The sequence below is a fragment of the Crocodylus siamensis genome, chromosome 2, assembly GCF_052110815.1.
Source record: "Crocodylus siamensis isolate JL-2025a chromosome 2, ASM5211081v1, whole genome shotgun sequence".
In the NCBI taxonomy this organism is placed as follows: Eukaryota; Metazoa; Chordata; order Crocodylia; family Crocodylidae; genus Crocodylus; species Crocodylus siamensis.
The window spans coordinates 101,067,205-101,081,057 of record NC_143396.1 but is presented as its reverse complement, the minus strand read 5'-3'; the positions used below and the strand labels follow the sequence as shown (position 1 = coordinate 101,081,057).

At 44.0% G+C, this 13,853-nt stretch overlaps 1 protein-coding gene across 7 annotated transcripts in view; it reads right to left on the bottom strand.

Moving 5' to 3' along the window:
- Positions 1 to 8,566: 8,566 nt before the first annotated feature.
- Positions 8,567 to 13,853, bottom strand: part of ELF2 (E74 like ETS transcription factor 2) — a 67,227-nt gene continuing 61,940 nt past the window's right edge. For all 7 annotated transcript variants that reach the window (XM_090036538.1, XM_090036536.1, XM_090036534.1 and 4 more), the window contains 3 exons: positions 11,639 to 11,831; positions 10,878 to 11,225; positions 8,567 to 10,268 (listed from right to left, as the gene is read on the bottom strand). In XM_090036538.1, coding sequence (XP_089892664.1) covers positions 9,641 to 10,268; positions 10,878 to 11,225; positions 11,639 to 11,831 — 1,169 coding nt within the window. In that variant the 3' untranslated portion in view covers positions 8,567 to 9,640. The remainder of the gene's footprint in view (positions 10,269 to 10,877; positions 11,226 to 11,638; positions 11,832 to 13,853) is intronic.

Below are 13,853 nucleotides of genomic sequence, written 5' to 3'. Positions count from 1 at the left end.
AGTGCCTAGTTCAGGGTTTTGAATTACAAAGGATTGGGATACCCAGAAGTTAACTACCATTTAGGACATTAATTCTCTATTGCATCCAGCCTGAGGATCTCTGCAGGAGGGAAACCACAATCTCTAGCCATTGACAGAGGCAATGAAGCAATGTGCATTAAAAAACAAAACAAAACTGAGACCTGTAATATCTACTTGCAAAATTTCAAATGCTTTATTTACCAATATAAAAAGTTTTAAAATAGTATCCTATAGTCTTCACACAAGCCAATTTATTTTTACCTACTGGAGTTTCCACCGGGGATAAATCCATAAAAAAGCAGAGACTGTTGTAATGAAAGGACAGGCCTGCAGTTGTGAGAGCGCACCATCTGTGCAGGAAACAGTTGCAATAGTTTGCACTCAAAGCTTTGCCAGAAAATTCTAAAACCCATCCTTTTCTTCACTTTTTTTTGATAAGGCAGAAAGACAACACCCTGCCAGCTTCAACAGCCAAGTGCTAGTACAGGCAGAGAAAGGGATCCAAAAAAGGACTTGGGCAGAAGGAAGTGATCTAGTTGTGCTCAAGAACCTTTGGCACTCTCCAAACACTCCTGGGACACTGAGCAAGCAGCTGAACTGTAGCAGGTCTTGTTTTACTAGTAGGTAATCAGAACCTTCAAGGCATCTAAAAAGGCTACTTAATGGGCTGGGTGTTACCTTTTGTGCATTCCGAACTTGATGGCCTGACTCCAAGTCCTTCAATCAGTGCAAAGCTCTTGCCTCATTTGCTTTTAATCAATGCTTAATAAAAGATGCTGGCAATGATCTTCATCAGAAAAATACAAACACCTGCTCCATGCTTTAACAACATGGATTTAATCAAGTGGCAAGACAGAATGTAACTTGGCAACTGTCTATCTTTTAATTTGGCTGTGACACAGGAACAGCAATCCTTTAACACTCAGGTCAAACCTTGCTCTAGTGATGTATGTGACAAGTAGCACCATGCCTCTGCTATAAAATGCACATCTATTTTGAGAAGCAACTTTATACTAATGATATTATGGAAGTCCCTGTCTCAAGGCTCATTTGTGCTCAAATATGTTTTTATTGACTGCAAGAACAGCCTTGGCTTGGAGCCAAACTTAAATACTTTCTAGTCCCTGCATCAATCAGCAGGAAATTAAGTTGTGCTGGCCAAACCAGGTCTACTGTTACCTTTTGGAAACATGGCCCTTTTGTTCATATGTATTTGGGATCTAAAGTACAAATTGGATAACCAAAAGTGCCTTGGTAGCTGTTAGGCACCTCTTCCTTCCTCAAGCATGGAAACATATCTTTAACAAGCTGACCTACCATCTTCAGAACATGCCATTATTATCTTCAAACTTCAGTGCACCTATCTGTGGCCTTTGTAAAGAGATAACTAATTAGGACTTCTCAACTAACATTCTTAAAGAAGTGTAAGTAAGGGACCTACAGAACTGCATTTAGAGAAATATAGAATATTTTTCCTCAAAGATTTCCCTATGGAAGTCTCAAGAGGTTACTGTTGCCGTGTAACCTATCCTGGAAGGTTTTAGTGTTCAACTATTGGCCATCTGTCAGAGCTATGTCCAGCCTTAGCTGTGACACTGAGCTCAATGCTGTGCATATTTACAAAGGTGCTCTAAGTAATGACATCTTTATTTCAAGATAGCCACAATAGCCCTGGTTGGCTAGACAGGGGTGCTCAACCCTCATACCACTGCTACACGTCATCTGGCCCGCAGTGCTTCCCACAAGTCTTGAACTTTGTTAGGAAAGCAGTGGCACTGCTGACCCACTGCCAAATTTCCTGGCCCAATAGGGAGCCTGAGGCCCTGTGTGCTGGATTGGGCACCAGATCCAGGTATACAGGGGCAGCACTGGGCCTCAGGGATCCAATCCTAGCACTCCAGGGCACAGTAGTGACGCATAGGGGGTGCACGTGCATCCCCTGAGAGTGCTGGTGCACCCCCTGACAGCCAGCACTCCTGGGCAGGTGGGTCAGGCGAGAGCACTGCTTCCCCCCCGGAAGCACTGGCTGGGAAGTGGGGGCACCAGAAGCGATCCCCACGGTCCCCCCATAGTCGATCGTGCCCACCTGGAAGTGCAAGCAGTGCACCACTGCCACTTCCGGGTTGGTGTGATGGGCCACACGGGGACCACCCCACCAGTTGCTGATGGGGCAAGTGCCCCTCCTGACTCAGGAGGCACCAGTCCCCACACCAGGGCAGAAGCAGGCAGTACCAAACATCTGGGGACCAATCCCAGGGAGAGGGGGCAATGCCATTCCTCCAGGGACCAATCCCAGTATGCAGGGGTGTAAGTAGGCAGTGCCAGGCCCCAGGGCCCAATCCTGGCACATGGGGCTCAGACCCACAGACCAGCCCTACATCACTCATCTGACCTACAGGACCAGATGGTTGCAAGCCCTCGGGTTAGACCAGGGTTGTCAACCAGTGGTACGCATACCCCTAGAAGTACTTAGGCCATACAGGGTATGCACGGGCAGGCAGGTGGACGGGGACAGAGCACACCCTGTGGCGCAGCAGTAGCATCTCCCCGGCACCTTCCTTACTTTGCTTCTTACCCAGAGGAGGGGTGGAAGAGGGATAGGCATGCGGGTGCCGCCAGCCTCACATAGCACACCACCATACCTCCCTTAGCTCACTCTTTGTGCCCACTCCTAGGAGCGGGGCTGGAGGCAGGGCAAGGGGGGCGGTGTCCCTCTGCGGGCCACATGCACTGCCCAGACAGCCAGCTGGTGGGGGCTCGCGCATGGCAGCCACCACTGTCATGTCCCGTGCTGCTTTCCTACAGCTGGTTGCACATGCGGCTCCATGGGCTGCTGACATGTATGCCTTGCACCACGCATACTGCCCATCAGCAGCCCACAGAGCCACGCGTGCAACTGGCCATGGGAAAACAGCATGGCAGCAGTGGTGCGGGGCAGCGGAGGATGCCGCATGCGAGCCCTGCTCCCCACCTGCCAGCCAGGTGGCACATGTGCAGCATGTAGACAGGCACCACTGCCCTTGTCCCCCACCCCCACAACGGGCAGAGACATCTCCTCCCATTCTCAACCTGGAGCCCCGCAGCCCCTTCCCTCTCCCCATCTCCTGCCTGCCTAACCGCAGCAGGTACATGGCATCGTGCAGCTTGGTGCAGAGTTCAGCCTGCAGCAGCAGTTGCCTCCACCCCACACACAAATCTGGGGGACATGCCACCCGGACCTCCATCAGGGTGCACACAGCAGAAGGAACTGCCGCCCTCCCCCTGTGCCTCCCAGATGAACCACTCTCCGCACCCTGCCCCAGTTGTGCGGCGCCTGCCCCTGCTCCACCCCCTCCCTCACCAAAGGGGCCTCGATCTGCCCTCCTTCCCCCCACTCCTTAAAACCAAGAAAAATATAAAGGAGTACATGAGCTGAAACTTTGAGGCAGGAGTACTCTTGTTTAAAAAGGTTGAAAACCCCTGGGTTAGACCAATGGTCCTCAGCTCTAACCTTTTCAAGACTCAGAAAATACTAGCTCTTATTTTTCACTCACCTTTTCAGAGTAATTCACCTGTTGCCAAGAACTAGAAAGACACCAGCAGGTCAGAATGTTTCTTACACTATGGATTCCTGTTTGAAATCTCCAGATTAATCTTATGAATCATGTTTGCATACATAACAGTGCTAGCATTGCTTGGCACCCCTGAAAAGGCCTTAGGACACCGTGCTGTGGCACTTTTGTTGAGAAATCACTGGATTAGTCAAACATGCACAAATAGCTAGCAGATCTACAGTACTGTGACAGTGACCAAAGCCTGCCTGCCTATGCAACTAACACATTAATCTAAAAAGAAAGGATGCAGACAAAAAGGACTAGGTCATTTAGAATCCACATTTAAACACCTTTTTCACTGCAGTGTGTTCACATGGAGTCTCATAGTCAAACAGCATTTGCTGCATTTCTGAAGCATTCTTTGGCAAGGTTTATACATGTCAGGCATGCAGTGACCAGAGGAAAAAGCCAAGGATCACTCCTTGGTACTGGGGTAAGATAAAGAGCTAATGGCAGCAGTGTTAGTGGCTCAGAATTTAGCCTGAGACTCATTACAAGTGCAAATCGTGTGCACCGTCTTTCCCTTCAGTTTCATTAACCTAAGTCTTGACAGAGGCACATCATCAAGCGTGGCTCTGACATACTCTAGAACAACATGCCACTCTCACAGGACTGAGATTTTTAAGTTCGCATAAGGAAGTTCTTAAACACCAGCACTCCAAGATTCACAGATTTCTTCTTACAGGGCATTTATACATATACCTTTTCATGCCACAATGCACCAGATTCGACAGGTTGGAGCAGACGGGTTTAATTGAGTCTGCTCCACACCGCGCTGCAGCACGTGCAGTCGTATATGTGGTGAAATGCATGTCAGCACACAGAGAATGGCGGTGGTGCACTTTTGAACTGAAACATCTCAAAGGTGTTTCAGTTCAAAAGCATGCCACCGCCATTTTCTGAGCACCGACGCACGTTTTGCCGCTCATACAACTGTATGCGCCGCAACGCCCAGCTCTTCTTTAAAACACAAGCATGTGTACAAATGCCCATAGTTCATACCTTATGTAGGGCAGACCTCTTCTCCCACATAACCATGCAACAGGCATTTGGAAACAGCTTCTTAGGAAGAAAAAACAATTTAAATCCTTTCATTTCAGCTATTTCTCTCCACGGCATGCTTTGTCTTGGTTCTTCTTTCAGTTCATACTGCAGTTATCTGCTCACCAAACTGCCTATCAGGTGGCCTTCAGCTACTCACTCTTACTGACAGCCTCAGCTCCTGTTTCCTCTTCCCTCCACCTCAGTAGTGCAAGCTTCACAGGGCGCACAATTACTATAAACTTACTGCTTCCTGCCAATCACTTTATCTGGCCTTTTGAAATTTGGAGCCTGCAGAAATGACTCCAAAAGGAAGACAAATGGCTTGCATGACCTAGCACCAATTTAAGATCTTCTGCCAGACATTCAACCAGTTTCCTTAGTATAAACAAACAGGTCCCTTTTTGACTTTCTTATTCAAAACCTATTCACTGAACCAGGGTGGATAAAAATCGTTCGTTTTTAAATCAGATTTTTGATGCAATTGTTTTGTTCTTTTTTAAATGCTTAAAAAACCTATATAGTTTTAATTTAAGACCTGTTAAGATCAAAGATATCATCATGGAATAGGGATTATAACTTCTAATTATAACTTCTCCTATTTGAGACAATAGATTCACATAACCCTTTTAGAGAAGTTTTATAAATAGGTCACAACAGGCCTTGGATTATATTAGTGGCCCAATCTTATGGGATTCCCAGAGGCTCCTCTATAGGTTAGTAAAGATTAAAGAAAACCACTCTACCCAATGGGACTGTGCTCCATCTACAACCGTGGTTCCCAAGCTCTGACAGATTGCACATCACCAGTATAAAACAATACAATCTTAAGTACCACCAGCAAATTTTTGTCATATAAAGTCATTATAGTAAACCTGTTAATGCATACCACTGACAAGTTATCTACACACCACTGGTAGTACTGGTACCACAGATTGGGAACTGCTGGTCTAGAAGATCCCATTAAGCATCTCAGTGATGCTTAGTTTGTTCTAACTGGATTTGTGTCTCCAGAGATAACATCCTTGTTAACAGCAGTACATGGAGAGAGATAACACACCTGATTACTTACCCATCAGCCCTACTGTCTTTCTGCAACTTACCTGTACACAGAGTCAAGCTCTCTCGAAAAGAAGTTAAATGAATAGAGGATTGTTGCAGGGTGAGGTAGATCTGGACAAGGAGGAGTTTAGAGATAAATGCAAGGAGGGAGGGGCAGTAGAAACAAAAGAGAAACATTTTGAGCAGAGTATTTCAGAAGTCTCGGAGGGATAAGTTCTTGAGTACAGCCTCTCCACTGAGTTGAGATCTAGTGAAGAAATGGTATAGTAGAAGGAAAAATCTATCATGGCAGCAGGCTTGCTAGGCCGCAAAAGAAAAAAGAAATCTTGAAGAAAGCCCCAAGCTCATTTGATGTCTTCCTAACACAGCGTGGCAAAAATATCCGTGATTGTTGTGAACTGGAGATAATTCACCTCCCAATGACTTCACAAATATCTGCTTCAATTAGCTTTGGTAAATAAAATAACCAAATCATAACTCAGTTTTCTGATGTAGCTGCAAAATTAATCTGAAAAAAATATCAAAATAAATCACGGCTTTAAAACATAACCTACATCTCCAAGTTGTGAATAATATGTATTAAGGTTATATCAAACAACAGGAGTTCACTTTTTGTAGAAAACAATGATTAAATTGAGACTTTCTGATCAGTGATTTAAATCAAATCAATTTAAATACCGATTTAAATCTAATCCACCCTGCACTGAACTTAAGTCCCATTCACAGGAAATAATAGCAGGAATCAAGTATGCATTTTAACAACCAAGAAAACTTGAAAGTTTTTGCTCAAAGTTGTCTGTGGCCAACCTAACTCTGGGCTTGGTCATGTTTCTAGTTCTTGGAGCTAAAATTCGGAAGTGAGTTTATGCTGCAACACTCAGCATAGCAGTGTTTAATGACCAGACATCCTATCTGTCAGTGGAGTCCACCACATCAACTTGTGTGCCATGCACATGCATAAATATTCATTGAAGCGGGGACCAGAATTCAGGTCTCCCTCCCCCCAAATGAATGCCACAGTCCTTAGCAAATAGGCCCTCCCTTTTCTCTGGACATGAACATTCAAGTAGTGTGCCATAAGAAAATTTCAGCAAGAGGGACAGATAGCCTGTTCATAGACAAGATAAAGAAAGACTCATTTTGTGAATCCTGCCAGAGATTAGATGAGCTCAGTGGCAATGCGTAGGGGGTGCACAGGGGTGCATGTGCAGTCCCTGAGAACGCCAGTGTACCCCATCAGGCTACACTCCCTGTTTAGCTGGTGGGCAGGCGGAAACACCAGTGCCCCGCCCCGCAAGCACCAGCCAAGGAGCGAGGCTGCCAGCAAAAGTGGCCGTGCCGGAAGTGGTGCGGCCGCTTTTTGCTGAGTGAGATTTGACCACAGGGGGCCCCCCCAGTTGATGACTCAAGAGTCACCCACATTTATGAGCTAGTCAGAATAGTTTTCCCTTCTTTAGATATCCTCTAGTTTCAGTTCTATGGCTCTTATTTGAGCATAAAACTATTATCCATGTTCCTACTAATACCAAGAAAAAAAAAAAAAAGAAAGTCAAAATTCAGATGACCCACCAGTAGGGTTGAGGAAGAAGTACCATAATCAGAAGTTAGGCTTAACAACCTCAGACTGTAAAGTGCTTTTCTGTTAAATCTCTGCTCCCCAAAAATGCTCTCCATCCTGCTGTGAGAGGACAGACTTTTAATCTCATTGTCTGATTTCTGGAATCAGGGACATGAACTATTGAAGTTGTTTCACTCGTTAGGTGTGCGGTAGTTCTCATATCAACTTTGAGTTCAAAATAAGAGAATCTAAACCGCTGCTTGCATTTGATTAAAGCACCGCAAGGTACTCAGATCTCCAGTCCCAAGCACTGTGCAAAACCCTACACAAAATAGACTGTAATCCTTACAATCACAAAATGATAAGCAGCCATAAGAAATACATTCCAGGAATGAGGGAAGAAAGATGGCAGGGATGGAGAAGATACACAGAAACAACTGCTTTTACCTTTTTTTATAAAAACGGCAAAGGATAATTGAAGAGAAGTGTTGCCAAATATGTTTCGCACCATGCCTAAATGACTTGTAGAACACCCTGCCACTGGGTACCACTGGAACCCAGAATATGGTTAAGCATTTATATGAATAATGTGACTAGCCAAAGAATTCTCCACCGGGTATAAATCCTTGTGCTTCAGGGCATATGCCACTCCTTGTATGACAGGGACTAAAAGAAATTTCCCCTTCGGACAGACTGTTTCATAATTAGTCCCAACAGGATTTTGCATCTTTTTTTTTTTTTTGGCAGTGTACGGTAATAACAAGAATGTTACATAGGAAATGGTACAGAAAGGACTGGTGATTTGATCCAGTGTTTTGTTCCTAACTACTGAGTTACCTCATTTTCCCAAGCTGTTACAAAATCTGGCATCACATTATCCTCCTCTTAAAGTGCTCAGTGCAAAAGACAAAAAGTACAAGGAATGCAGTACAGGAACTATGTTCTTGCTGTCTTAAGGGAGTTATTCACCCAGTGAATGAAAGGTAAAGCGCCTGGGGCAGGGAGGATGCAGAATGGGAAAGGAATACTTTTGCAACACCTGAATGTAACATAACAGGTAATGTTTATCTGTAATGACCAAGTCAAAGGAAGTTCACACTTGTTCCAGCACCAAAACCTGCATCATAATGCTACACGTGGGGGAGCAGAGTTCTCCCACCAGGAGAAGGAAGGTCTAAAACCAGCTGAATCAAGTGTCACAGCTGCATAAGGGTCATGACTGGAGCATATCAAGCAGCTAACTAAACAGCTGGACTAACTGAAGGGAAAACAAAACATTAGACCAAATCAATTAAATTTCTTTTCTATATTTCAGTAAAACCTACTTGAATACACTTTGAAACAAGAGTACAACAAAATAGAATATACTTCAAATGTTGAATATACAAACTATTATAGTTCATTCTGAACACTGGTACTTCCCTCTTAACTAAAAAAAAAATTTTTACAGGTTTTAGAACTACCTGACAAAAAATTCATGCTGGGTGTGACCTCTCAAGTGACAGAGTAGAGCTGAAATTGAAATGTATGCACAGATGTCAAGGCTAAGTGAGTGACACAGGCATGTTACAGCAAAAGGCCCAAAGCCTGCTGCTATTTTGTCCACAATTAAGAAATTTAGACAGACTTTAACTACCATACAAAATATGTTACATGTAATTCTATAACAATACTGTGCTAGGTACAAGATTTTTAAAAAAATTTGTTTTAATAAAAAAGCTTTACACAAACAAGCCATTAGCTTATTTCAAGAGAGATAACTGAAAATCAGTCTAAGGCTTTCAATTTTAAATCTGCGTAAGATGTATGATACAAAAATCCCTCTAGGTCTCTTTGTCTTCTTATAGAAGCTCTTTAATCCTCTCCTTTTATTCACATTCTAATATACCTAGTAGCAGAGTTTTTCACATAGCACCAGTTGAGTACTGTGCGTACACAGTAATAATTGCTGGTATGCATACAAAATGCATCAGATTTGCCATCTGTAACAATGAGACTCTCCTCTCCACCTGAAAATTAAACCAAGGCAAGCCTCTCACCAAATTCATTTTAGTGTTCCAGGTCTTAGTGTAACTTGATTACGTAGTGAACTGTTTGGTCCCTTTCAGTCCTTTTCGTTTTCTTTCTTCACTGATTCAGTTGGTTTCCCCAATTTTAAGAGGCAGTTTCTGTCAGTATATCAATGTGGTTCAATTCCCACTGGAATATGGGACAGTTCATTCATTTCCAGTAAGTCAATGTATTAGTTATCATTTTGAAATTCTCATTTTTTACTTTGTGATTGCATCCATTTCCTACCCCCAATTATGTCAGTATGCTCAATCAATAATAGTCTAGAAAAGCCACATTGGTAGCTGCCCATCCTTCATTTCTCACACGTTACTATGCCTTCTGTTTTCACTGTTACAGGAAGGGCAATGGCTGAAGGCGTACTGACAACTACAACATGGGTCACAGTCTTGCTTCCATCTGCTGGCTTCTCTTCTTGCACAAGTTGCAGTGTTTTTACTTCACGTTCTTGTTTTAAAGCTGCTGCATCTGATTTAACTTCCGGCCCTTTTATGACTGCGCTAATAACTCTGGGAGGAGTCTGGCCAGATGCCTGCTGGGCAGGCACTGATAGTCTCATTACTGGTGTCCCATGAGCTATAGACACAGGGGTAAGTGCTCTCACTGCCAGTGGGGTTCCAACTATGTTAATACTTCCTGACCCAGTCAAACCTGTTTTTGTCTGCAGCTGGCACTGCGTCAGTTGTGTAGCAGGGATGGTAATGATTTTGGCAGGCTGCATTGTGATTTTCTCTCCATTTTCAGCAGATGCTGGCATCATGGTAGGGATTGTCTGGATTACTACTTTTGGAGTTGTTGCCGTTGTTGGACTTGTGTTGGTTATTAATGGTGACCCTGCATTTACTGACTGTACTGCTACAGTTGAAATTTTCTGTCCCAGAGATGTCATTACGACAGGCACTTGCATCGCCACACGAACAGTCCTGTTGAAAAATTAAAATCCAAAATGCAGATCACCAACAGATCTAAAAGAAGTGAAAACTAGAACTCTCAAACAGTCTTAAAAACTCTGCCCTTTTTGGATTCAAACTCTTGCCTGCTGGGTGCAAGTAAAACTCCATTCCCATCACTATCCTCATTTAAATAAATCATGAGATTCTTTGACAAGATGAGTCCAGTGACTAGTATACTAATATTTTTGTGAGGTGTTTGCAACTGGCTCCCATCCCACAAGCTAGACTTGTAAGTCAACTTCCATCCTGACAAGACTCACAACAGACTTTCTAACTTTAAGGCAACTAATGAAAAACAAAACTTATTTTAACAAAAGTCTAGAGTTGGCCCCAAGTCCATATGTAGTCTCAGAAACAAAGGGTCTAATTTTTCAAAAGTGATGATCACCAGTTTGTCCCCACAAGCCCTTTTTAAAATCAGGCTGTTTATTAGGAAGTCTAAACAACTGACCTTGGGAACCAAAGGTTATTTTTTAAGGTTCTTAATATTTTAGCAAGGTGCTGGGCACCAATTTATCTGACAGTACTATACAGCTTCCTACAGAACTCCATCTCCTAACAGAATCGCATAACACCAACCTGGGAGCTGTTGTTGCTGGAACAGTGGTAGTAGTGGTGGAGGGACGAGATGATGCATCATGCCCTGGTGAGGCAATATTTACAACTCTGGCAACCGCTTTTTCTGTTCTTGTACAACTTAACTGGGAACAGTTTTTTCCTCCACGTGCAGACGCTGCTTTCAAGAGGTTTTCTGCAGACAATGACACTCGTTCCAAAGACTTCTCATCAGTAGGCATTGTCAAATCTTCACTGCAGGATTCACTTTTGTCATCATCTATGACCACTATGTTTTTTGGCATCTCCTTAAACTGATATACAAGCCTTTGCCCTTCAACCTTTGCAAGAATTCCTCTTTGATAGTAATATCTGCAAGAAAAAGTACAATTATTAAACAAAAGTGTGATAATTTTAAACAGGAACTTATCCTATGCTAACAATTAAATTTAAAAAAATGCTAATTTTTAATTAACTAATCAAATATACTAATTACGTGTACTTCAAGTACTAGTTCTTAAAAGTTTGGGAGTTTAAGATCATGTTTTAGAAGATTTTAAAATTAACATAATGATTGAAATATTAAAAAAGTAACGTAAACTGCAGAGATTTTGGTTTATAGTAAACAGCCTGTGTTTAACAACTATACAATCTGGTAAGTATATAAAGGCTCAAATGAGATGTTTAATAGGAGGTATTGATTTCAAGGTCTCCAATTTCAAATTAATCAATTATGCGTATAAAGATTATGTTTGTGGTTAAAGGAATTCTTCCCCTTTGTTTACCTTAGAGCCCTTCCCATAGTCTCATAGTTCATATCAGGTTTGTTCTTGTGTTTTCCCCAGAGCTTGGAGACAGCTTTTGAGTCCACAAGTTTAAAGATGCCCTTCTCTCGCTGAGTCCACTTAATGTACCGAGGACAAGTATTTTTGTCCTGCAGAAGGTCTAGAAGGAACTCCCACAGGTATGTTGTGTTTCCTAGAAACATGAGAACACATATGAAAGTTAGACAGTATACATGTAAATATTAAAACACCTCTCTACAAAGGTTTGAATGATTACACTATATACCATGTTCTGTATGACATTTACTTGTAGCATAGTATGCATGTGCTTATTCACTCCGATAGGTTTAGGAAAGCTTTCGTAAATGTTTATATTCTGAAACTGAAAGGGGCTGGTATAGAACTGTACTGTGCTATACAACATAGGAAACTTCTATCCCACAACTCCCTCTCAGTTCTTGAAAGAAGGTGAGGAACAGAATCTTATGTCATTGTCCCCTACTGGGGCTACTTAGTTGCAACATGAACAGTGGTCTGAAAAGAATTCTGTTAAGCCTAGGGCCAATGGATATCAGTACTTGTGTAGAGTCTGTACTCTCTGCAATGGAATTTCAAGACAGGAGGAGGTAGGATAGGGATGTAACTTTAAAGCAAAAAACTTCCCTTTGTAAGGAAATTACTTGCACTTTTCTGAGAGATCTGCCTCCCACTCCGCCTGCCCAACATTATAAGCCCCCACACTGCTAGAAAGTTCTTTTCCCAAATCTTTAACCTGTGTGCATCCTTTCCATCATGGGACTTTTGTGTTTAGGGACCTGACCCTTTTGTTGACTTCCCTGCTGTTCTGATCCCGTCCAGTTGTATGTCACGCAGTACCCTCTGAATACTTCAGCCGTTCCAACTACTTAGTATTATTATTTGATCATGGTAATACCCATTATGCTAGGCACTGTACACATACACACACAGACCGTCTCTGTCCCAAGCAGCTTGCCTCTACAAGTGCACTCTCTCAAGTTTCAGACAAGAGTTATCATATGCAACAAAAAACCTCCAGCATTGCAAAAAATCCAAACTGAGGGGCTATCTGGACTCTGATTATACCACATGCATGTATAAGAATGGGACAGGAACAGAGAAAAGCAGGCCAGATTCTGATTATCACAGCTGAATTTTTCCAAAGAAAGATCATCAAAAAAGAGAAAAGATACTGCAGAGCAGGGGTTGGCAATGTTTTTGGGCTGAATGCCAAAAAACTCAGCAACTTGGACTTGGAAGATGTGGCATGCCAGGGGCAGACAGCGAGGGAACCACAAGGAGCCCAATCCTTGTCGTGGAAGTATAGCCTCATCCCCTTCCCATCGTGCTCCACACATGCGGCCACTGCCAGCAATGAGCCAGGCCAGGACTCTGGACCCCAGTGCGACTGCTTGCAGCTGTCTGCTGCAAGCAGCCCAGGCTCTGGGCAGGCCCCTGCTGCCAGCCAGAGCCTGGGCAGCTTGCAGCAGGCAGCCAAGAGCCTGCAAGCAGCTGCACTGGGGTCTGGAGCCCCAGTCTGGCTCATTACCAGCAAAAGCTGCACATGTGCCTGTACAGCATGGCAGGGAAGGGGTCGAGGCTGCGCTGCCCCCAGCCCCTTCCCCACTCCAAAGCACATGTACAGCTGCCGCCAGCCATAGAGCCAGGCCAGGGCTCCAGACCCTGGTGCAGCTGTTTGTAGCCTGCCTGCTGCAAGCAGCCTGGGCTCTATAACAGTGATGGCTGCACACATGCCTAGGGACACATGGAGGAAAAGAGGCTTGGGCAGTGCAACCCCAGCCCTTTCCCTGCCCTGGAGCCAAAGGTACGTGCGTAGCTGTTACCAGCCACAGAGTCAAGCCAGGGCTCTGGACCCTGGTGCACCAGTTGCAGCCTCCTGGCTGCCTGCTACATCTGGCCTGGGCTCTGGGTATCTGCTGCTTGCCACAGAGCCAAGCAGGGCTTGCAGCCTCCCCACCACCTGCTGTAAACAGCCCAAGCTTCATGGCCAGCAGCAGCTGCCCAGACTCTAGGCTGGCTGTGGGCTGCCAACCAAAATGGCTTCATGTGCCATGCTCTGCCCCCTACTGTAGAGTCCTGAGAAAGAACAAGTGACACAAGGCTGTCAAATACATAAAATAATTTTGAGTTTTACCCACTATCAGAGAGAAAATAAACATAGGTCTTTATGAGAGTG